General features: G+C 37.3%; 1 protein-coding gene across 11 annotated transcripts in view; it reads right to left on the reverse strand.

The window, feature by feature from the left end:
- Positions 1–862: 862 nt before the first annotated feature.
- Itpr (Inositol 1,4,5,-trisphosphate receptor) overlaps positions 863–25,217 on the reverse strand; it is a 148,037-nt gene continuing 123,682 nt past the window's right edge. For 10 of the 11 annotated variants that reach the window (XM_067791988.1, XM_067791985.1, XM_067791975.1 and 7 more), the window contains 8 exons: positions 23,210–24,656; positions 11,444–12,855; positions 11,173–11,365; positions 8,007–8,129; positions 7,771–7,946; positions 7,539–7,703; positions 6,992–7,462; positions 863–5,672 (listed from right to left, as the gene is read on the reverse strand). In XM_067791988.1, the coding sequence (XP_067648089.1) occupies positions 5,079–5,672; positions 6,992–7,462; positions 7,539–7,703; positions 7,771–7,946; positions 8,007–8,129; positions 11,173–11,365; positions 11,444–12,855; positions 23,210–24,656 (4,581 nt within the window). In that variant the 3' untranslated portion in view covers positions 863–5,078. The remainder of the gene's footprint in view (positions 5,673–6,991; positions 7,463–7,538; positions 7,704–7,770; positions 7,947–8,006; positions 8,130–11,172; positions 11,366–11,443; positions 12,856–23,209; positions 24,657–25,217) is intronic. The other variant, XM_067792002.1, reaches the window with a different exon arrangement.

Raw genomic sequence — 25,217 nt, forward strand, 5'->3', positions numbered from 1 at the left:
GTCGAATAAATAACTCCAATATACCGTATGGCCAAAATAGTATTTATTTACAACTTTACTGTGGCAGTAGTACTTCACAATTACAATTATCGCATACTTCACTAATAGCGTATTTAAAATCAAACTGCATCATTATCGCTTGTAGCGCACTGCTTTTATATTCTCCTAAGGTCTAGACTTTTCACGAACATGCCTTCTGGAACAGTTGTATCTCATACTTGGTTATTTAGCCATATACATGTATATCTGTAGTTTATGTTTTTCTTCTAGCTATATGCGTTTGTATTTGTGAGTAACAGCTTCTGCTCTTAGCTGATGATAATGTGATGTGTGATTGTTTCTCTTTCTTCTTCGCTCTTATCTGCTGACTGCATACATATGTGTATGTGAAATTGTCACTTCGCTTCAAGCTGCTGGTTATGTGTGTGAAATATTCGTCGTTGCCTTCTATGTATGTGTGTATATGGCTTTCTGTTGTTGTATAGCATTTATTTACTAACCGCACAGTGACGCATCGAAATTGCTAACATTCGCCACAATAGTTCGATCACAGCCGTGCTTCATTCTGGACCAAACGGAAGAGTACAGCAAAGAAATACGCATAGCCGCTTTGCTGCAGTTCCTGCTTTAAATAGCTTAAAAGGTAATGTTAAGTGTAGTTTACTTAATAAAGAGTTTTTACATTGAAACCACCTTAAGTGGCGCCCGAGAAGGACCCCAAAAAGGATCGCATGGAAGATATCACATTATACAAACTGACAAAGAAAGTTTAATGCCTTAAAATCAAGATACCAAACTATATCAGGCATCAAAAATCAAAGTAAAAATTATTTTTTTATGTAAGGATCACTTAAAACCAACATTTTAGATTTTTTAAAGTCATTTTATTTGTATTTAGAGTATGTACTTATATTTAAAGTAAAATTTGCTTTGCCAACTAAATATTCAATTATACATTTTATGTGATTGACTAAAATTTTCTAACATATTTTTTAGAATTCTATAACCGCATTTCTCAGTATCCATAAAATCATGCATATGTGCATTAATAATATATATTTTTAATTTTTATTTTTATATATTTTTAAGTATATATAATTAATAATATTAATATTCATTGAGCTAAAAAATTAGTCTCTATAAGTATATATACATATTTATTTAAAATTTACTTTTAGTTTAAATTGCAATTAAAGTACTTCGAAAATTGTCAAAAATACAATCTATATTTAAATGTACGTAGAATTGTAAAATTAATTGTAGAAACCACAGAATTTAGTATACATAAATACATTACAATACAACATATTCTGTAGAGTTTGGAAAGGACACACAGTGTGGTGATCGAAAATTAGTAAAAAAAAATTGAAAAAAGATCACATTTAGTTTTTATAGAGAGTGTAATTCTCGGGTTATTATTATGAGATTGTTTATACTTAAGTGGAGTGTTTTGTTGTTATACACTGTAAAAATGTACGATTGGCTTATTTTCAAAGAACTGTATAAGGATTCGTTTATAGTATTTGAATGTGTAGAGCTGCTTTGTGAAAGAAATTTTTTAACAGACAATAGTCAGTAGTTTTTATTTAATATATATAAAAGATTATATTTAAAGAGAATTTAAAAAAATTAATAGTTAAATGTTGAATAGTGCTAGTTGTGTGTAAAACTACAACTGCGACTTTAATACGCAGCTGTAGTTTGTGAAAATTTGACACATTTGCAGATTTCCTAAATTTGTTTTTCCTCAATTTGTTATAACTTTTTTGCTCATACATAAGCATGCGATTTTGGCTTATTGATTGATTTGTAATGATTTCGTAAAACCCTATACTCAATATGTTTATGGCGTTTGGCACGCACAAAGGACTCTTCTTTTTATATTTTTTAACGATGTTTGCATAAAAACGATAAAAGAAATAATAATAATCTTAAAATTATTAAATTTAAAATATTGCTTTGCGAATCACGAATAAATCACAATCATTGCATATTAAGAAAAACAAGTTATATATAATCTAGAACTTCACCCTTTCGTATAGTATTTTATAGTATTTAAGGGCTAATTAAACTTCCTTAACCCTAGCGCCATAGTCGTAACCATACCCATATCTATAAACATCTCTAATGTGATCGATTAATGGTACCTTTACCTAAAAATTGTGAAAATTTCATAAAAATTAAAAAAACCCAAAATATATTCATATTCCACAAAAAATAAGTCTCTTAGTCATAACGTATCCAAAATTATTATTAAATTCGCCAACTCAAATATTTTTAGGTTATGGATATGGCGTGAAACCAAAAACCAATTGGTTGGCTATGGTATGGTTATGGCGTTAGCGTTATGGTATGGCACCATTAATCGATTACTTTGATTTCCATAAGGTAGGCTCGATCAGCTGTTTTATCTGGTTATGGTTTTATGGTTATAAGTCACCATTAATTGGCCCTTTAAACAGTCGCTTACAGTCAAAATGGAACAGCATTTTTTCAGAATTTTCACATGATTTTTTATATACACTCGTGCATTAAAGAGATCCTTATATTTTTTTATCTAAAAAAGATCTTCAGTTCTAAAGTGGCGCCCGAGTGCTTAGAAGACATCCGCATGATTTCTCATGTTAAATGGCTTTCGTACACTTTTTTGTAAGGACATTTCTTATTATGTAGCCATAATTATAAACTCAGTTCGGAGCCGGCATAAAAAAAGTAGGCCCGTCTCGCAAATTTGTAAGAAAAATTAAAAGCAGCACGACGCAAATTGGACCTAAAATCTCTTCGGACGTTATCGCGCCTTACATTTATTTACTTAATGATAAAAATACGTGCTTTAAGAATGTCTGTTGTTTTTTTTATATCAAAATCTTTTTCAATTCTTAAGTGGCACCCGAGCGCGCATGCTGAAAAGTATCTACAAGATATTAAATTATACAATCTGCCGAAAAAAATTAGGTGCACAGACGTTCATATTATGGAGAAGAAGTAAAATAATAGAGAATCAAAAGCTTTAATCATTTATTTATGGTATTATAAAGTGACTTGGAGTCAACATTTAACAAACTTTTAAAAATTTTTTTTTTTATTAATTTTCATGTTCCATTGCCTTGTATATTTTTTTAAAGAATATTGCTTATGCTATACTTATAATCACAAATGTTCATACATTAAGGTTATTCTCATATTATTTAATATGAAAAAGATTTTTAGTTCTAAAAGTGGCGCCTGAGCAAGCACATAGAGAAGTGCTTAGAATCGCATTATACAATCTAACTAATATCATTCTATAAAGTAGGAGGACTTTCAGACAACACGCATCTGTTCCCATGTATTTTGATGCGCTGAATTCGAATCCGCCACCGGAATTGGCCATAACCCTCAAAAACCGTTAAACAATCACACGCGTTAGAGATTTTTTCGAGGTAAGGGCCAAACTGGGGCCCACTAGGCTAAACCTGACAGCGGATTCGGTTGCGAAGTACCAAAATGTAAAGGGATACATGTGGCGCATTACAAAATCCGCCAACTTTTTTTTTTATTGAATAGCCATGCTGTTTATCGCTTTTATTTTGTTTCGAAGATATACCTTTTGGCCCCTTAAAAAACCTGTTATACTTATAAGCTGTAAAAAGAAACAATTTACAAAATTTGAATAAGAAAACAGGCAAAACACGCCTAATTTTTCACTTTTTACATTTTTAAATACAAGAAACAAATAAAATATACATATTTGTAAGAGTTCAATTTAAAACTTTGAAAGCCAATATCTTTACCTCGTAGGTTAACTTCGAAAAATGGAAAAATTCTCTACAAAAAAGTGGTTTGGTACAGTAACTAGATAAAAGTGGGAGTTTAGAATATATCATTCAGTGTATTCGTTGAAGATAAACACAGCAAAGTATCGAAAATCTTTTAACAACACGACGTAAGACTATGCTTAAAAAGTTACTCGGTTTATCTGGAAACCTGCTAATTACACAAAGCATAACTTGAGAAAAGATCACAAACACAAATTTGCAGACAGTTTCTGAGATAAAAACTGGATATCACATGTCACAAGACAACTTTTTTGAAAGTTGTTTACTGTGCCATAATGATTGTGAGCGACAACATAACGACGCCTGAGTGGAATAACACCCTAGCTCGGTTGGCATAATGAAAACGCACTACTTAGGATTTGTTCGAAGAAAATTTTATCTTAGAATTATTTTCAAAAACGCTCTGCCTCAGAATTCAGTTGAAAAACGCACTACTTTAGAATATTTTTGAATAAACACCTTATCTCAATTCAGCTCAGCTGCGATAGCGTGTATATGAAACAAATTCTCAGATAGTTCGTTTTCTCAAAAGTCTGCCTTGGTAGCGAGGCGGGTGTTGGTCCATTCAGCAATCAAGACACTATATTATGTATATCTATTTACAGCTAAAGCTGAGCGAAAAGGATTTTATGTGTAAAACATTCCAAATAGCATTATGATTTTAGTCATAATTTAAAATTTTTTTGAAAATTACGATTATTGAAATTACAATTAAATAATCTGTACATTGATTTTATTATAAAATGTTGTAATTACGATTACTGTAATCGTAATAATAGTGTTATCACAATTCAAATCGCTCAGCTCTAATATTAACTTAATTTAATGTAAAGAAAACAATCTACAATCTACTACTTTAGTATAATTAAAAAAAATGCTTGTATGACTGAGCAATTTTTCGGTAACGGTTGATTTCTCTTCAAATACGCAGTTTTTTTCTAACAATTTATGTTGCTAGTTTGATTTCTTTTGTATCGCCTAATGCTTATAAATATTCGATAAACTTTGAACAAAAATATGGAAAGGAAACCTTGTAAAATGCGACAACTTCCTAAATGTGTGCGAGAGAGGCGGCTGATAAGAATAAGTTATGAGATACTTTATATATGTATATATAACTTTTTTTATTTATAACTACTATATACTTCAACATACTTAAGTAAATATAACAAATAAAACTTTCAACTTATCAGCCGCCTCTAAAAATTCTCAATCAATTGCCGAAGATAACTCGCTACTCGTCGAGTGGCTTGAATCGCTTCATGACAAGCTACTCGCATCACGCAACTGATAGCATGCCAAGAGATTATTCGGCGCTGTATTGAGCAAACCTAAACGTTGCTTCTGTTTGCGCTGTTCCGTCATATGATCTTTTAGTTCGTGTAATTGTTGTGACAAATTTGTTATGAGCAATTGTGTTTCTAATAGCTGCGCTTGCATGCTGCGCAATTCAATTTGTTCACCATCCGCATCAATGGCAGCCAATGACATGGCACGCAAGCGTGGAAACCAATCTAAGATACCTGCTTTAACCATAGCATAAACATAACTTTCGGGTCCGGTAAACTCAGTGGGATCTTTTACTTTAACTAACACAATGAAGTACAAGTAATGCCACATATGGTGTTCGCTTTTGATATGCTCCTCAAAACTAACGGTTTTATTATCGAATGCCGAACGGTTGAGACCACAAATGAAACAGGTATTCTTGAGTATGAGTTCCTTTTGTTGTTTTTCACTTCTCAAATCGGCGAATGTATCAATGATGACACCAAAAATTAGATTCAACACAATAATGATTACAATGAAGAAGAAGAGTAGATCGTATATGACACGTGCGGCGAAGAGGCTTTCCTGTTTGAAAGTAAAAGGAAGTTAGTAATATTTTAAATTATTTAAATATTTATTAGCAGTTAATAATGAACCACCATCAATTATATTCTTATTGATATTTACCTCTATCTTGCACCTTTTGTTTTTCTTTTCTCTATATTAACATGTACATATATATGTATTCCTTTACCTTAATTTTTAGCTATACCTTTATCTTTATACTTATTTTTAATTCTATGTTTAACTCTATCTCTATCCCCATTTTTATCTTTATCTATATCTATCTTCACCTTTATCTCAACATTTTTCTCTATCGCTATCTACATCCTTATCTTTAACTTTGACTTTACTTTTGTCTTTATCTATATCCTAACCCTTGCCTTTACATTCATCTTTCTCTTTATCCTTATCTTAATCTTTATATTTATCTTTGTTTTTATCTTAAATTTTGTCTTTGTCTTCATCTTTATCTTTATCTATACCTTTGCCGTTATCTTTGCCTTTGTCTTTCCTTTATCCTTACTTTAAGTTTATGTTTATCTTTATCTTTGTGTTTATCTTTATCTTTGTCTATGCTTATGTTATTACTATTTCCAATACTACATAGTCTGTATCTCTTTGTCTTCTCTACCCTCTCTCCATTTTCTGTCTCTATTTCTTTTTATAGCGATAAGGAGACTTTTCGAAAGTTATGTTGTTGTTGTTGTAGCGATTAGGTTACTCCCCGCAGGCTATGGGGAGTCTTATCGATATGATGGTCCTTTGCCGGATACAGATCCGGCATGCTCCGGAAACACAGCACCTTTAAGGTACTAGCCCGACACTCGGGAACGATTTATATGGCCACGTTAAACCTTCAGGCCATTCCTCCCTCCCCACCCCCCGAGTTCCATGAGGAGCTTGAGATCGCCAGAGCCTCGTCTGTTAGTGAAACGGGATTCGCCGCTTGAAGGTGAGGTTGGCAATTGGGTTGGAGGAGCTATATATTGCGCTACACAACCCCTTGAATCCCCTTCGAAAGTTACGAAAGTAGTTATCAATGTTGTAGGCACTTTGCCGGATATTCATCCGCTACATTCCGCAGGAGCATCACGGAATCGATTTCATATGACCACGATAAATCTTTTAGGTCATCCAACAGCCTCCTTTCGTGAGGAACATACACAACATTGCCTGCTAGATAAATAGGATTCGCCACAAGTAGGCGAGGTTAAAAAGCGGGTTAGACAAGCTATAGTGCTGACAGCTTGCCTTTCTGTCCTTAACACATTGCGTCTGTATCTCTGTCTCTAGAATTTTTTCCATGTACATATGCCATAATACTCAGAATCAATTCTTACCTTATTGGATGGCGGTCGTAGTATATCGCCTATACCGCCACCATTACGTAAACCTTGATTTAATGTCGTCACAATACACATCACTAACGAATCGCATGAACGTTCTTTTGTATCACCGCCACAACCTGAATCACCAGCACCAACAACGGGACCTTTACCAGCAGCGCACGACTCAGACTCTGAAAATGATGTCTTACTAAATGCGTCCGGTGCTTTACAAGAGCTATCTGCTTCATTCGGTGTCACCGATATTGTAATATCTGCTAATGAAGGTGAGGCTGCTGCTACTTGTGCCCCATCTGCATCCACTTCAACCAAAAAGTCATCTTTGAAAAACATATAACCAATAATAGAAAATAGATAAACCAGTATCAAAGCTAAAACTGCAGTCAAAACGATCGAACGACCATTGCGTGTGACAGAGCGTATGACGTTGACAAGTGTTTCTTCGCGATAGACAACATCGAAAAGCTGGAGCAAGGCGAGAGTGAAAAATATTTATATTTATAGACATATATGAAGTTTCTAGTTAGGTATGCATATTCACCAGTAGTGAGTAGAAGAAAGGATGAAAAACCAAACCACAAAAACAGAAGAACATATAAATGCAATGATAGATTAACTGTACATCGGTTATGATTTTAAAGAATTTTTTCTCTAAAGTGCCTTTATTGCCCATTATGCTTACGATGTGTACACTTTTTAGTGTTACCTGTAAACAGAGTGAATGTATATATTTTGTTATATCGTGATTAGGTTTTTAATGAGTCAAAGCTTACAGTCACAACACCTAGTAGACAGAGTGTAGACTCTGGTCCTATAAGAAATATGAAACGTAATATTATCGAACCAATTAGTGTACGTATGCCTGATTCGCGCGGTAGTGTTACAACAATTGCCAATGAAAATAGCAATATGGCCCAAAATAGTAAAGATATGTGAGATGAGAGTTCTGCTGAAGAAATTAGAGAATTATGTATGAGAATGTTATCAAAATATTTATTAAGTATCGTACCTGGTACAGTATTGTCGAAAGGATAGAAGAAGGCAACAATTAGGTTAATAACTACTACGCAATTGAAAAGTATATTGCTCCATAGTGACATATAGCTGCTGACCCAGAACAAAAAGGGTTGACCTATAAAAGAAAGAGATAAGAAAAAATATAAACTATAAATATATAAAGAAAATTTGGACTTTGCTTATCTAACTACGGCATTCTGTTGTGAGCTCTTATTAACTTGAAAAACGATAAATTATCTAAACATAGCCGCACTGTAAGTGTTTTACTGAAACAACGTCCTGTCTTCGTCGGCATTGTGTTAGATATGTAATATGTCAGGGATTTCGAAAATCCTTATGGCATGTTTGAAAAGCTGAAATTTGGAAAGCTCAGCAAGTAGCCCTATAGGGTATAGAGGTTTTTTGGGAGGACATGGACGATACGTGGTCAAGAAAGTTTGAAAAGCTTACACAAATTCATATCTGACTATTTGAGTTTAAACAAGAAACAGTAGCTAGGCAAGTTTGTGACCATTGATCCTAGCAGGTTAAATTTTAAACTTGTTACTATTGTTGTAACGACGACGTTTTTTTAGAGAGTGCTGCTGTAGTAAATGTACTGTATTTGACTCATTGGTGGGTTCGTTGGAATGACTTCAATTAGCGCTAATGCACTCCTTTGTCGCCACAACTCGTAAATTAACCAATGAAAGAAGACTTAAGAAAGTTCAACGGTTCAGTTCATATATGTGTTTAGAAAGCTCCTTGGGCAAACAACTTCCTTAAGTTCTGCAAAGCTCTCGAAAAAGTTTTTTTTTTAAGAAACATCATTCGGCTTTGATAATCGCACAGTAGGTGCGCCATCATTTTCTCGACGTTTGGAAGATGTCCAGTGAGTACCACAACTAAGAAACTCCACAGGACTGCAATTACATCTACCTATTGTAAGCTTCGCTAATCCAGTGTTCATAAGTAAAAGAGGTGCGCAAGTACCTCCTTCGCCACTAACCGTCGTGCTAACTCATCACCTATCTCGTTTTACTGTATGATACGATACCCCGATGTATCATATACTGTCATAGGCCATATAGTCCGTTTTCATTGAAATTGTCTATGCTAGTTGCAGAGTTGAAAGGTCTTCGGAGTTGTTGCTGTAGTTGTAAAGGCAAAGTACGTTGCTTAGACCACTCGATAACCCGTCGTGGTCAGCAGCAATAAAGGCTGTTACTTTCAGTTGTCACAAACGTTTTCATACTAGAGAAAAATTTCGTGTCTGATAGCACCGTGACGCCTTTTATTTCTACTAAGAAATCCAACTGAGAAGGAAAGCCGCACAATTTATACGTAGTCAACTTTCCAAATCTAATTTGAGAATTTTTTGAATGTCTTTGCTTCGTTCAAGCTTTTCCTCTTCACTTTTATCTCACATCCTGCATATAACATTAATCTCTTTCTTACTTAGACATATCTTCTCACCATCTCTCTCAGGCTCTCATTCTCCCTTTATCTAGTTCACCATGCAATCACTCCCACCCTTTATTCATCTCTGTTCCTTCACATGAATTTCCATACTCAAGAAAAATTTCGTTACTCTGATTTCACCGGGAAGCCATCTTCTTTTTACCAAAAGTCTAATTGAGTAGGGTAGTCGCGCAAAGTAAATGCAGCGGACTTCGAAAATAAGCTTTCCAACTCTAGTCTGAGAAAATTTCGAGCATCGGTGCTTGATTTAATCTTTCCCTATTTACCTTATCTCACATTTTACACATAACAATACCCCCCCTTCTTGCTCACATCATTTCCCCCACTCTATCGGAGTTTCACTTTCCATCCAATTTCTTCCGCTCTAAATTCATCTGTTTTCTTCTCTTTTTTGTCTCTATATTTTCTCTAGTTTCATTTATCTCTGAACTTCTTCCCTCTTCCTATGGCGGAACGACACAAGGTGGCAGCATGGAACAGCTGATTATAAACTTTTTTTATTTGATTTGATACATCAACTCCCGGCGCATTACGACTTTGGCATTTGTCCTCCAATTTACAAAAACAAAGTACATGGGATTTTTATTTATGTTTGTAGGTATGTCACCATGCTGCCACCTTGTATCGTTCTGCCATGCCTCTTCCCTTTTCTTTGTTTTTTCCTTTTTTTAACTTTGGCTAGTTCAGTCTTTTTCTTTATATCTTTCGCTATCCCCTTCTTCTCTTTATATATGTTCTTTCTTACTACTCCTTTCACTTTATTTTCACGTTTCACCTACCGCTCCCCCTACCCCTGCTATGAGTTTTCCAGTCTGTACGAACTAAACTCTGTAGACTGCAATAAATAAAAATAACATTTGAATTATATGCCTCCATCTAGTGCCGGTATTTGGCTAGCAAAAAATGTTCGCAAAGGCTATTCGTCGGAAAGAATGTCGCTCTTTATGAAGATAAAAAGCTAAGTCCGCACTTAGCTACGCGACATGTAGCGGTAGCGCCGTTCAATTTTTATCCTATTTGATCAACATTAGTTACGTTCCAATGACGCGTGAACCAGATACGGATAGAAATTTAACATGCAAATGCAACAACAACGTTGTGATCCTTATATTTATCTGGTTCAATTTATGATCCGTATAGCAGTTCTGTTCGTTTCGTTTTCTGTAGTAGATTTTTTGACAGCTAACCACTTTTGAGTTGGTAGCACTCATGGCTCGACTATACGGTTGGCTCATCTCTACAGCAACAATATACCTTTGTTCAGATTGTCAAAATCAGCGTGTTGGTGTTAGCCGAATGGATGGAAAGAAAACATAAAACTTAGCAACTTTTGTGTGTAGTAAGAAAATGTTGTCAATGTGTTAGTTTCATTTTGTTAATAATTCTATCATTATCTTCCATTTTTATGTTTGTTTCTTATTTTTAACAAAACAGATGTTTTATCTTAGTGCTACCAGCTCTCATTAAGTTGATCCAGATTGTTCCAATGAGATATGATCGTGAGCCATAGCTCGATAACTCAATGGAACGCTCCTATTGCCGCTCATGGCCGAGTCGAGCAGTGCTGATGCCGCTAGGTGCAAATAATATTTTGCCGCGTAGTGTGTCCTAAGCTTAACATATAAAAAAAATAAATATTGGATATTAAGTTCTTTTGATGGTTTGGGGAGTATTAAACTTAAGTAGATTATACCCACCTCTTAACTTCTTTTGCCACTTCATTTCATTGAACATCTCCTCGGCTTTGTCAAAGAAATCGGCCACTTTTGAGCCCTGATCATCACGTTCAGCTGTATTTAGAATCTTAATTTTCGTATCTGTTGTTAAATATTCACAAATTTCGGGTATTGGAAAAACAATTTGTTCCAGAGTGCGATCATTGCGTACAATCTTGAAAAAAAAAAAAATATATATATATATATATATTTAAATTAGAATGCTTTAAGTTCGATATTATGCAAAAATTACCTCAATTTGTGCAGTATGCGTCGCATAGTACATTAACGCCTGCCCAACTTTAGCATCGAAATTGGCCGCTTGCGGATCCTCACACGCTTTCAACAATGTAGCCAACTCTTTGTTGTGTTGCGCCAACTGATGACAAAGTATATAAATATTATGGCCAACCTCACGTGGACTCACTGAGATATCATCATCGGCATCCGCATCGGCATCATCTTGCTCATCAGTATCATCGATCATCTCCTCTTGATGATAAGCTTTGCAAGCCACCTCCACCAATTGCTTCGGGTTCATATTATATAATATGCGTTCAGCATTTTCGCTATCACCGCGACTCTCCATAATAGCCAGCAGCAATTTCGATGCATTATTCTTCAATTCCAATACTAGATCCATACGATTCTCACCTAATGGATTTATATTATTCAATATAAGCGCTGTGATTATATCTAAACCGTTTGATTCATGCGTTGCTATACAATTTTGATTTTCATGACATGGTCCTTGGCAGTATTCAGTTAGTGTCTCTAACGTTTGGTTAATTAACGCCACATTATTTTCGTTGATGTAAAGTCCAAGCAAGCCGAGACCACCAGTTGTAGAACCACATATACAATCGAGAAACATTAGAGTTTCGGAAACGAGATTATAATTTGTTTTATTATTTTGATTGCGTAATAAATTCTGCAAATCGGGATTGTGATTCTCGCAAAGCAGTTGTAGAAAACGTAAAATCGGTTGCATCACCAACACCTTATTCGATATTTTGTGTCTATCCTCTTTGTTATCTTTGTGTTTCTCCAACTTTTCGGCCAATATATCTTCCAGTGGACTATTTATGCTCATCGCTGAGTTCTCATCGGCGGGATGTATACTACGCGCAGTACCGTAAGCGCGCGCTGTTGCTAAGCCTGCATTGTGTAGCTCCCTTTTAAGCTCGTCCGTGATGACGACGCCGTTACTTTTCACGCCATGTTTGCGCGCTATTTTGTCCAGCTCCAAATTTACGTCCTGCTTACTTTCGTGTGCCTTTGCTGCAATATCTGAAGTATTAACTGTGACCGTCGACTTGATCTCTTGCTGTGAGTCTTTCATTTTCTCGTAGAAAACTTTGTAAAATGCTTGATTGAAGTCACCACTTAAAAACTTTTGATACATGCCCTTTTGTATGATGGGATTGCCGCCTTCAAGGAGCGCAATGCCCAATTCAACGGCCTCCACAAATATGGAGGGTGAGTGCACAGATTTTATCACGAGCTCGATAACTAAATCCGAGGCGCCTTCACGATCTAAATGATTTTGTACTTCGTGTAGAGTTTTGCCAGCACGTTGGAGATACTTGGCACCCGGTCCATGTGTAACTAAATGTAGACACTTTTGTTGCTCGATGACGTTGGGATCGCTAGGGTCCAGAGTGCCTTGAAAAAGGATAAAACGGAATGTGAAAAAACAGAAACAGGAAAGATAAAGTATGTATATTCATAACGAAGTTAAACTTCATAGAAGATGTTTGGTAAAGTTAACATTGAAGAATTGTATCGTTGCATAATAAACTAGAAAACCCGGCAGACGATGTCCTGCCCTAAATTTGGCCTATCTGCATACATTTTAATAAGTTTATTCCGTCTGACTCTGCCCTCCCCCCTTCTTCACTTTTTCCTAATCCTTTTATTCACTCCTCCCTCCGTCTTTTTCGCTTCATCTATCTCTATCTTCGTCTCATTCTATCTCTTACTCAATCTCCTTCTCTCTTTTCTCTCCTCTCAATTCCTTCTCATTCTTCTGCATCCCTTATTGCCTGTCCCAGAGGGTGGTATGTATTTTATTCCAGTCCCAGTCCCACTCCGAGTCTCAGTCCCAGTCCTAGGGTCCAGAGTGCCTTGAAAAAGGATAAAACGGAATGTGAAAAAACAGAAACACGGAAGGATAAAGTATGTATATTCATAACGAAGTTAAACTTCATAGAAGATGTTTGGTAAAGTTAAATTTGAAGAATTTTATAGTTGTATAATAAACTAGAAGACCCGGCAGACGATGTCCTGCCCTAAATTTGGCCTATCTGCATACATTTTAATAAAGTTATTCCGTCTGACTCTGCCCTCCCCCCTTCTTCACTTTTTCCTAATCCTTTTATTCACTCCTCCCTCCGTCTTTTTCGCTTCATCTATCTCTTACTCAATCTCCTTCTCTCTTTTCTCTCCTCTCAATTCCTTCTCATTCTTCTGCATCCCTTATTGCCTGTCCCAGAGGGTGGTATGTATTTTATTCCAGTCCCAGTCCCAGTCCCAGTCACACTCCGAGTCTCATTACCAGTCCTAGTCATAATCTGTACGAAAGCACTCATCAACAGCTTTCATTTGATACCAATATTGTATAAACACTGTCTAGGCATTCACTTGCCCACGTTTTGGCCTATATCTCCAGACCCTTGTCACCCAGGGGTATGAAAATTACCCTCTACTAAAGCACTCATCAACAGCTTTCATTTGTTATCCATATTCTATAAACACATTCTAGGGGTACTCGGGTCCACGTTTCGGCCTATATCTCGAAACCCTGTACGTCGATCGCAACCAAACCTATGTATTAACCACCGCGTGAGGTTTACGCAACTTGTGTGAAAGTTTGAACAAAATCGACCCACGCATCTCTTCAAACACCGGCGACCAACTAACACACATTTTAGCCTTTGTTTTTATATATATAGATATTTATTTTTCACACTTCACTATAATATTAAAACGAAATGCAGATTTTCGTTGCTTTTGAAATTCGGCTTAAAAATTGCACCTGGAACAACTAAAGACTCTCCTGAATTAAAAAAAATGTCATAGTACCTCTAAATCGCGGGCCCCCTCAGAAAACCTCCACCCTCTCGACTGGCCTGGGGATGTGCTATACTTGATATCATTCGCTATAATATTTTTTTATTGATAAGTACGTTGTTTAATTAAACGCCAACCAATTACACGGAAATATATCCGCACCCCTGAAAATGTGAGTGCCGGTGCGTATACGTAACATTTTATTATTACGTATAAACAAATAAAAAAATTTGCAATAAAATAATATTGCGACTATAAACTGAGATATAACCTATCCTATATTTCAAGTTAGATCAAACTACACACGGGGTGCAAAACAAATTCAAAATCGGTTCAGTAGTCTAGGAGTCCATCGGCGCCAAACATAGTGACACGTGTTTTTTATATATTAACATAGCATAGCATATGCAGAAGACTTCAAAACAAAAGTCGTCGAGTCAGGATTACTGCAGACTAACAGCCGAAGAAAGGCAGTCCTTTAAATGGGGTCACACTGAAATGACAGTCCTTGGTCGGGAAAAATCCCGAGTCGCTCCGGTACATAGAACCGACTGCCTTGGGAAGCGAACTCGCAGAAGAGGAACGCATACTCCCCAGGGAAACGCGTGTCACTCTTGCTCAACTTCGTTCTGGATACTGTAACAGGTTAAACTCTTACCTATCCAGAATCAACCCCGACATACAAAATGTATGCCCTGCTTGCAATGTGTCCCCACATGACACCAACCATCTCTTTAATTGTAATGTGGAACCAACGCCTCTAACACCCCTTTCCTTATGGTCCACCCCTGTTGAAACGGCAAGTTTCCTTGGACTCCCGTTAGAGGATATTGATGACAATTTGTGATCGGTCGCGGCTATTAGGTGGGGCGAGCATTGCTACAACAACAACAACAGGCAGTCCTTTAAATGGCAGCCAGGAGCCAGACAGTAACATCCGTGATCGTATGACTCCTCCGTTAAAACATAGTTTTCGGATTATAACACAAGTGATCGTCCTTCTTTATTCCTACTCGGCATGATGATATAAATGTACGTGTAATTGTAGGTAATCGCTGAATTGATTATTTTTTGGTATTTCTACAACCATTCTATTTAACTTGTCACGTAATTTTCTTTCGTATCGTATTCGATCCGTCATCGTATGTTACAATTCGGCCCCAGGTTGGGTTTGACCGAGCTCAACACTGATATGACGTCAACGGCCGTGCTTTGGATACTCGATTTTTTACAGTACTTTCGTTTTAGCAAGCCTGCTGTCAGACGCAAATGGACGCAGAGTGATGTAAAACTTAACAGGCTGCTTTACGATTACATCACTTTCCACCTCTTCCCTTCCTCCCCGTCAGAGACAGATATCGAACACGTCATATACAATATCGATATGGAGCGTACGCCGTCCCATCGGTAATGTCGGTACCCGACGGATAACTGACTGTGCCGATGCAATGGATGGGTCGCACCTATTAGGTGGGGCGAAGAACTGCTACAACAACAACATGGGACGGTTGCAGAGACAATGCACTGTTATCGGCACGTTTTTAATGCCTTCATATACGTACCGCGCGCGTGGCACGCTCGATGCTTTTGACAAATCCGAAAAATACAGGAAAGTGAAGAAAGGTTTTTGGTCTGACATCCAGCAAAGAAAACTTACGTAAGACAAGCAACAGAAACGCCAACTTCCTGTCTACCCAACTTTCCGTCCACTGTACGTGCTGGATATCTTACGACAGCAATGGAGTATGGGGAAGGACTGTCTCACCCACAGAATGATTTCCGGAGAAGGCACTCCAGAACAAATGTCATAGCGGACATGAAAGACTCACCAAAGAAAGCCGAGACAAGTGGCACCAACAACAAATTTAAGTATACAGCTCAACGAAATATTTGGAAGGTAAGGGTAGACAGCAAACTCACCTTCTCGGAGCCTGTCTCGCTGGTTGCGGAAACCATGCCGTTATATCTTCTAGCTAAGGGCGAAAACGAATATATGCCATCGGTGCTGAAGCGTATAGAGATGATGCAGGAGAGGTCGACTTCTACCAGACCTAATTCCTAAACATATCATCAGAGAATTGGAAAGGTTGAAAACGCAAAATGCGGAAATATAGATGAAATACGCCACGCTTTATTTGAATGCGAGTACCTCGCTTAACAGCGAAGGTGGGTAGAAGGGACATCACCTTAGGAAGAGACAGCTGGTCTGCCAATAAAAAGATAGCTGTCTAGCTCATTAGCGTAGTACTTAACGAGATCACAGCTACGCAAAATTTTGAGCACTGAGGGATGTTAAGTTTAAGTGGAAGGCAATCGGCACCTGGAGAGGCACACAGTGAGGCTTAGAAATCACGGTCAATGCATAAGAATTTTCTCTCAATAGATAGATAGAAAAATTCAGCCCTAAGCAGAATGCTGCCTGCAGAACAGCTCGAAGTACGGATACGGAGGACTAGGTCAAGATCCGTATGATACTTGAAAATTAAATTCTTTAGAGTTACTCTCAGACTTCGGAAGGTGTTCTATACCCGATAGGAGACAGGGATAAAATTGGATTCGAAATCAACAGCTTTTCTTCGTATAAAGCACCTTGCACTGGTTGCGCCAAATCGGTGATGTGCAGCTTGGCGATTGATCTTGGTATAGCCTCGATCCATAAACGATCCTAAAACAGTCGAAAAGCTGTAACGCGCAAACTCCGAAGTAATCCGAAGCTAATCTAGAAGAAATCCATAGATATTGCGGAAATGCCAGCAAAATTATTCCGAAGAGTCATAAAATAACCCTGTTATCATTACCATAACAATCCTTAAAATTACTTGCAAACAATTTTGAAATTATCCTGAAGTAGCCCTGATATGTTTCTTGAAATAATTCAGAAGTGGTTTAGAAAGAAATCCCGAAATAGTTCCAATACGCATTCGCTACCGAACTGTCAAGCCGTACGGTCGCATTTAATTCGTTTGTATTTATACTCGCTACTTTCTGTTTGCGCTATTTAACCTAAATTTGCTTTTTGAGCTTTTTCACGTGCGTTTTTCTTTTGATAAAACTTTAGATCAAAAATTTAACTTGATAAAATCGTAATTGTTCACAATGCCCCTCGGGGCCAACAAGCTGGGGGATAATAGGTTTGCACCTTTATCTCCAGCTCCTAAATCCAAAAGAAAAAAACCAACAACTGCAACACTTGACTTATTCCCGGAATTACCTATAACGCAGAAGGATAATCCTAAGTATCTGGTAATAAAATCGAAGGACGAAAAAAAACCGATTTCAACCACATCTTGTTTTGCTGTCTACAAAGGTATACAATCAATTAGTAAAGACGTTAACAACATAACATCTCTTCGAGATGGTAGTCTACTACTACTCGTAAAAAACCAAAAAATTGCTGACAAATTTCTCTCAACTAAACACCTGCCCGGCGCTGGTGCTGTCGAAATCTTACTTCACAACTCACTTAACTCAGTAAAGGGAACGATTTATGCTCCATTTATCTGCCAACTTGCTGATGAGGAAATAATAGAAGGTCTGAAAGATCAAGGCGTAATTGCAGTTCACAAATTCACCAAACTAAACAATGGCAAGCGGGAGCCTACGGGCGCAATACTCTTAACGATTGAGAAATACACTTTGCCTAGTCGTATTGAAGTTGCCTGGCGAACTCTTGATATCCGTCCCTATTACCCAAATCCCATGCGCTGTAAAACTTGCCAATTGTTAGGTCACACTACCAAACGCTGCAACAGTACTCCATCCTGCGTAATCTGCAATCTTCCCCCTAACCATTCCTCCCCCTCTGAGTGTACTAGAGTGAAATGCGCAAATTGCGGTGGTGAACATCCTGCTTCATCTAATGACTGTCCTAAATTTGTCCAATCTAAAGAAATACTTAAAATTAAAACTATTCACAAATGCTCAATGAGCGAAGCCATCAGCCTTTACAAGGCACAAACTCCAACTACTCCTAAACCATTTTCTTACGCCAACATAACCGCTTCCAGCAACAACGCTTATTTCAATGCAAATTCCTCCAAAAATGAAAACAACTTACACCCAAACGATTCCAACCTCAACATTATTGCTAAAACTTCAAACAACAACAACACCCTTTCAAATACCAACAACCATACAGTCCCTTCCGACTGCATTAATACCCCATCTCCCTCAGTATCCTCCCTAAACAACTCTCCTTCTCCCCCCTTCTCTCCTCTCTCCCTATCCTCATCCCCTGCCATTAATTCGCCTCCCGCCTCTGTGCCTTCTCCTACTTTCTTTCCCACCTCAAACATCCCCTCGCTCATGGAAACATAATTCCTGACACATTTTTCTTTTCCTTTTTTCTTTTTCATGATGTTAACTGTCCTTCAATGGAACATTAACGGTTACATAAATAACTACTTAGAACTTGAAATATTAATTAAAGAACACAACCCTTCTATTATATTACTAAATGAAACACATATAGCAAGCAATAAAACAGCCTATACCCCAAAATCATTTATTGGTCACTTCTATAACCTCCCGTCTAACACATCAAGCAAACAAGGTATCGCAATCCTGATTAGAAGAAACATTCCGCATAACATTCTCTCTATATCTCCTTCGAATATCTTGTCCCTTTCCCTTGAAATTTCCTCCCCCTTTAAAATCAACCTAATTTGTGCCTATTCCCCGCCACACCAAACATTTACATCAGCTGATTTTCTGAACCTTCTCCCACCTGGCTCTACTCCTTTCTTACTTGCTGGTGACTTCAATGCCTGGTGTCCTCTTTGGGGTTCCCCATCATCCAACACCAAAGGCCGAGCAATTGAAGATGCTGTACTTAGCTCCGACTGTTTCGTACTTAATGATGGTTCTCCTACCCACTTCTCAACCCATTCCACTTTTACCCACATTGACCTGACACTCTGTTCTACCTCGCTATCACCTAAAATTGATTGGCATCGTATAGATGATCTACATGGAAGCGATCATTTTCCTATCAAAGCTAACATTTCCCACCAAAATTCAACCTTCTTTAAACCCAGAATATTCTTTAAAACTTCTTCAGCTGACTGGCCTAAATTCGAAGATTTTTGTTTGAACTACTCAGATACTCTTCCTTCTTCTAATAACATAAATCAAGAAGCTTCTAGGATCCAAAAAATTATTAGATCTGCAGCCAATCAATCCATTCCACTAACCTCTCCTAAACCCAGAAATAACAACCCTCCTTGGTGGGATAATGAACTTTCTTCTCTTAGAATTCACAAGCAACAAGCTTGGTATCATTTCAAACATAACCGCTCGCCATCGAATCTGGTAGCATATAAAAAAGCGAATGCCATTTTTAGAAGAAAAGCTAAGTTAGCTAAAATTAAATCTTTTCAGACTCTCACAGCCAGCATAAATTCCTCTTCTGATCCCAAAATGATTTGGACAAACATAAAAAGATTATCTGGTAACCTAACCTCCTCTCCTATCCCACCCCTCAAATCCTCACAAGGCAACCTACTATATCCTCAGGATATAGCCTTAGAGTTCGCCACTTATTTCTCTAACAACTCCTCTGACCCTAATTTCTCACCTGAATACTCTTCTAACAAACAATCTATTCTCTCCTATACCTACCTTCCCCCTTCCTTATCACCTTCAGCCAAATACCTCGATTCAAATCTGTCTTCAATTGAACTTCATCTTGCCCTGTCTTCCGTTAAAGGTAAAACTCCTGGAATAGATAAAATTTCCTATCCCATCATCAAAAACCTACCCCCTCTCCTCCGCAATAGACTCCTTAAACTTTACAACAATATCTTTCAAACTTCCGTCATACCCCAAACCTGGAAAACCAGCGCCGTCATCCCAATATTAAAACCTGGTAAACCTCCCTACGAAGTTACCAGCTATCGCCCAATTTCTCTCCTACCTTGCCTAGGAAAACTCTTAGAAAAAATTATTGCTACTAGGCTTTCATGGTTCCTCCAATTTAATAAACTCATTCACTCTAATCAGGTTGCATTTAAAAAAGGCCAAAGCACAATTGATGCCCTTCTTTACCTTGACCATTTCATCTGCGATGCTCTATCTAACAAAAACCACGTTTCCCTTCTCTCCCTTGATTTCGAAAAGGCATTTGATCGCGTAGGCATACACGTGGTTTTAAGACAATTAATTAAATGGAAGGTAGGACCCCGTATTTTTAATTTTGTAAAATCTTTCCTATATAAACGAAAAATTAAAGTTCTTATTTCTGGTTCATCTTCTCCCTCACTTTCCTTAGATAACGGAACCCCTCAGGGATCACCGCTGTCAGGTATTTTGTTCATCATAGCATTTGACGAAATCAGTTCTATCCTATCAAATTTCCCTAATATACGTCACGAGCTATATGCTGATGACCTGCTCATATTTTCCAAATCTTCCGACCTTAGTTCCATATCCTCTTCCTTTGTAGACGTCCTTTCCCAGCTATCCTCTTGGTCCCTCTCGTCGGGCGCTTCAATATCGTACTCTAAATCTAAATCATTCCACATTTGTAGAAAACAAAGTTGTAATTTTCCACCAATTTCATTTAACAATGTAAATATTCCTTGTCCTCCTACAATTAAGTTTCTTGGATTAGTCCTAGATAGTAAGTATGTATTTAAAGATCACTGTCAGTATATAAAAAATAGAATTATTAAAAACTCAAATATCATTAAGTACCTATCATGTAAGCGCTCGCTCATTGGCCCAGCTCTATTAATTCAAGTTGTCAACGCCCTAATACTCTCCGTATTAAACTACGCTATTGAAATTTATGGACATCACTCAAAGAACCATATCAAAATGCTTGCTGCTCCGTATCACTCAGCTATAAGAAGATCGCTCCATGCTTTCCCAACATCGCCTATCAAAAATTTATTAGCAGAATCTGGTCTTCCCTTTCTAAGGGACAAAATGGAAGACAGCACTATCAAACTCTACCCTAGGATTATCCTTGGTTCCAATAACACGCTACAAAATGCTTTACATTCAGCATCATCACGGATTCGATCGCCTAAAATGGAATCAGCAATATACAAAAGCGCGTCTTTTGCCAAAACAAACAACTTGCCATTAAAACCACCCAAACTACGTAAACTTTGTCATCCTCCATGGTTGATTTCTAAAGAAACTTTTATAGACAATCTAGTTCGCCTACCCAAAAATACCACTCCGAATGCGATTTACATTGCTGAATTTCTAGTAGTTGCGAGTGCATTAAAACACAATAGTTGGAGATTTATTTACACGGACGGATCAAAAAATACCAGCACGTCATTTGCTGTCGTTAGCGAAAAAGGTAAGCCGATATCCTATGGGCTGCTTTTCCCCTTCTGTTCTATATTTATTGCCGAGGCCTCCGCTATTTTCCACGCCGTTCTACATGCTTCTAAAAACTCTGGAAAATATATAATATGTACCGACAGCTTATCATGTTTTCAAGCTATACAAAATTGCAATAACCTCACTAATGTCATCAAAGCAATTAGAGAATATCTTATTCTGTACCGAAATAAAATTAAGCTAATGTGGGTTCCAAGCCACACTGGTATAACTGGAAATTTTTACGCTGATGAATTAGCAAGAGATGCATCTAAGTCGCCCATAATAACAGTCAGCTTCTTTACAAAATCTGACATATATCGTCTCATCAACGAAAGAAGACACTCTAAACTAGCCATCGATTGGATTTCTTATAATCACCATTATGCTATAGTCAACTCAGCAAGGATCAAACCAGTGTATCCATCAACAATACCAGCTAACATTCTCACTCCATACATACGTCTCCGGATAGGACACACAATAGCTACGCACGCTCACCTCCTTGGTAGCACAAGAAACAATTGCTGTCCATTTTGCAACGACACAGCAACTGTCCTCCACCTATTAGAATTTTGCCCAATGCTGCGAGATAAAAGAGAACGCAACTTTAACATGGATCCTATCTCCCTTCTTTCCAATCCAACTGACGAAAACATAAAAACCATATATCATTTTCTAAAAGATTCCGATTTATTGAGAAGAATATAACACAAATCACTTATTCAACGGACAGCTGATAGCCTCTGATGCTACCGCTGCATGTATTTTTTAGGTTGTACATATGTTAAATAACATTGTATAAGCTTTTATAAATAATAAAAAAAAAAAAAAAAAAAAAAAAAAAAAAAAAAAAAAAAAAAAAGTTCCAATACGATTCCGATATGTTATTTAGTGGTCATAAAATAGTCTCGTGAACAATAGTGAAACGACCGCAGACACTCCCAAAATGATCCCGAATGTTTCCGAAAACAATTCTGAAATGATCTGGAGATAATATCGTTATGATCCAAATATAATCTTGATATGATCCCAAAAGCAATCTTAAAATGAGTCTAATAATTAGTATTTAATGATACCGAAATAGTTCCGATGACCCAGAAAAAGACCATAACAGTCTCAAAAACAGTTATTTAGAAAAGATCCCCGTGAACCTTTTTTTGTTTTTAAATTATAGCGTACTCCGTCGATGTAAAAATAATTAAAAAGTAGTTTTCCTAGGGGACTATTAGCTATCTCTTCTGGCGAGATTGAGGCGCAAAGTCAAACATCTGGACATCCAGGCATCCAATTATAAAAGCCTTCATATTTCCAATATTAAAAAGATTGGCACCGTAAAAAGACCCTCCTCAGATATAGAGTGCGTCATTTCATTTTCACCACATTCTTAACGCAAATTTGCTATGGTGCTATCAATGTCGGGAAAAACTTCAATGTAATATGGTTTTTGGTAATTGCTTGAAGGTTTTCCGGCTGTAGAGCTCATCAATAAGTCTCCATAACAGATGCACTTTTAAAAATATTTATTTCTCTGTATGTATAACTAAAAATGGGTTAATAAGTTTCACTTACAAAGAAAAAAAAGAATTTGAAAAAAATTCAAATGACATACCTTCGATTGCCTTTTTTGCTACACTAGCTATGCCGCTGTCACCGCCGACTGCCCCCAATACACCACCAACACCACCAACTCCGCCAACACCGCTTATAAGACCACCACCACTACTTCCACCACCGCCCCCCTTCTGATCAAAGTACCGCATTAATAAAGTGTTTCGTAATGCATCACCTTTATCACCATAATTCACATCAATTGCCATCATTTCACGCAAAGTACGCAAAACTTTTACACACAATTTCTCTTCCTTCTCCTCCAGCAGCTTTTCAGTATGTTTGATTAGCTTACGTATGAAACCGCCACTCTCACAACTTTTACGCGCCTCTGTACCAGGCGGAAAGAGCAACTCCGACCTATACAGAATGTCTACCAATAGCGACAATTCTGCCTCCACCACCGGCTTCAGTTGATCTTCCAACAGTGAGACAATATCTTGCAAGCCCTCTATAATCGATCGGTCCAAACGCATTAAATTTGCCGAGAGCTGTGTCTCATATTTTGGCTGCTTCGAGGCTAATAGCCATTTAGTAGTTTGACGTGTAAGCAATGCAGTTTTACTAGACATCGATACAACCTGTTGTTCCAAATCTAATGGTATTGCAATGTTACGCATTTTTGCCGATTCAGCCAATGTACGAACGCAGTTCTCGACATTAAAGCGATCGGCCAGTGTCAACCATTTGCACTGTGTTAAGCGATAGGTGGCTTGCAGTATCTGCACGAAAATCATCTGACGTGTTTGCACGATGGTGCTTTGATCGGAGAAGGGACTGGAGAAGAAGGTATTCAAAACATTGGTTACACCATTCAATACATAATTGAGTAGCGTTTTATCGGCGTTGGCGCCAATGGCAATGAGTTGATGTATATCGACAAGAAATGATTTTTCAAATAAATTCCACATATGACTCGATGAATAGATTTCTTTCACCTCAACTTCGGTGTCAATATAACAATGATTGAGAAAATCAACATATGCTTCTTTTACTTCTGGTATACAAGCTGGATGACAAATAATTGTTACAATATCATCGAGTGAGAGTAAATTATTGCACTTAATTTCGGTGTAAACATTTTTGCCCATTGTACAGCAGGCAAGCAGCTTGACCAACTCTACATGATAACGCAATGGACTTGTATCACTTAGTGGTGACTTTTCGGTTTGCATCATTGATACGAATTGATTGAATGATGTTTTATCATTGTAAAATACCAGCACATCTTCGCCAGCATTGATTAACTCCTGCATGACCATATCTTGACATTTGCGTATAAATTGATTTTCAGCTTTAACGATGGTTTGAAGAAATTGCAAATAGACAACATGCCGTCCATGAATTTCAATACAATGTACAAAATGTTGTACGACTTTGTCGGTTACTTCGTTACAAAGCGCGAGGTTGTCTTTGAAGATGGCACACACCGTTTTCGCTTCGAGGATCTGGAAATTGAGAATATTTATTTTAGAATCTAATTGATTGATTTAAATGTTGTGAAATAAAAAAATATTTAAATAGGACTCAACTAAATTCTCTAGTATACTAAACGGGTTTCCCAATCCAACTGAAAACTTCACCATTTCACTTTTTCACCCCCACTACAACTCAGACTCCACCGACTACCACAAACACTGCCAATTCCGCTTTCTCTCCACTCCCACTCTCACTCACACTCCCGCTCTGACTCTCGCTCCTACTTCCGCTTTTCCGCACTGCAACTCTGACTCCCATTTCCACTTCTATTCCCTCTACGATATCTACCCCTAATTTCTCTCATTCCCACTCCCACTATCACTCTCAATTCCTCTCTGAAACCTCATAAAACTTATTAGACTTCTGCAATGAAAACTTTCAGACATGCAGTATGAAAACTTCCATTTGTGGTAAGGATGCTACACAGCCTGATATATGTGACCTGTTACAATTCCAGTATATATATCTATGAATCGAGCTGAGTGTATTACCTCAATATCTAATGGAAAATGTAAGCAAAGATATTTCAA

This window comes from Eurosta solidaginis, chromosome 1, assembly GCF_040869045.1.
Source record: "Eurosta solidaginis isolate ZX-2024a chromosome 1, ASM4086904v1, whole genome shotgun sequence".
NCBI lineage: Eukaryota > Metazoa > Arthropoda > Insecta > Diptera > Tephritidae > Eurosta > Eurosta solidaginis.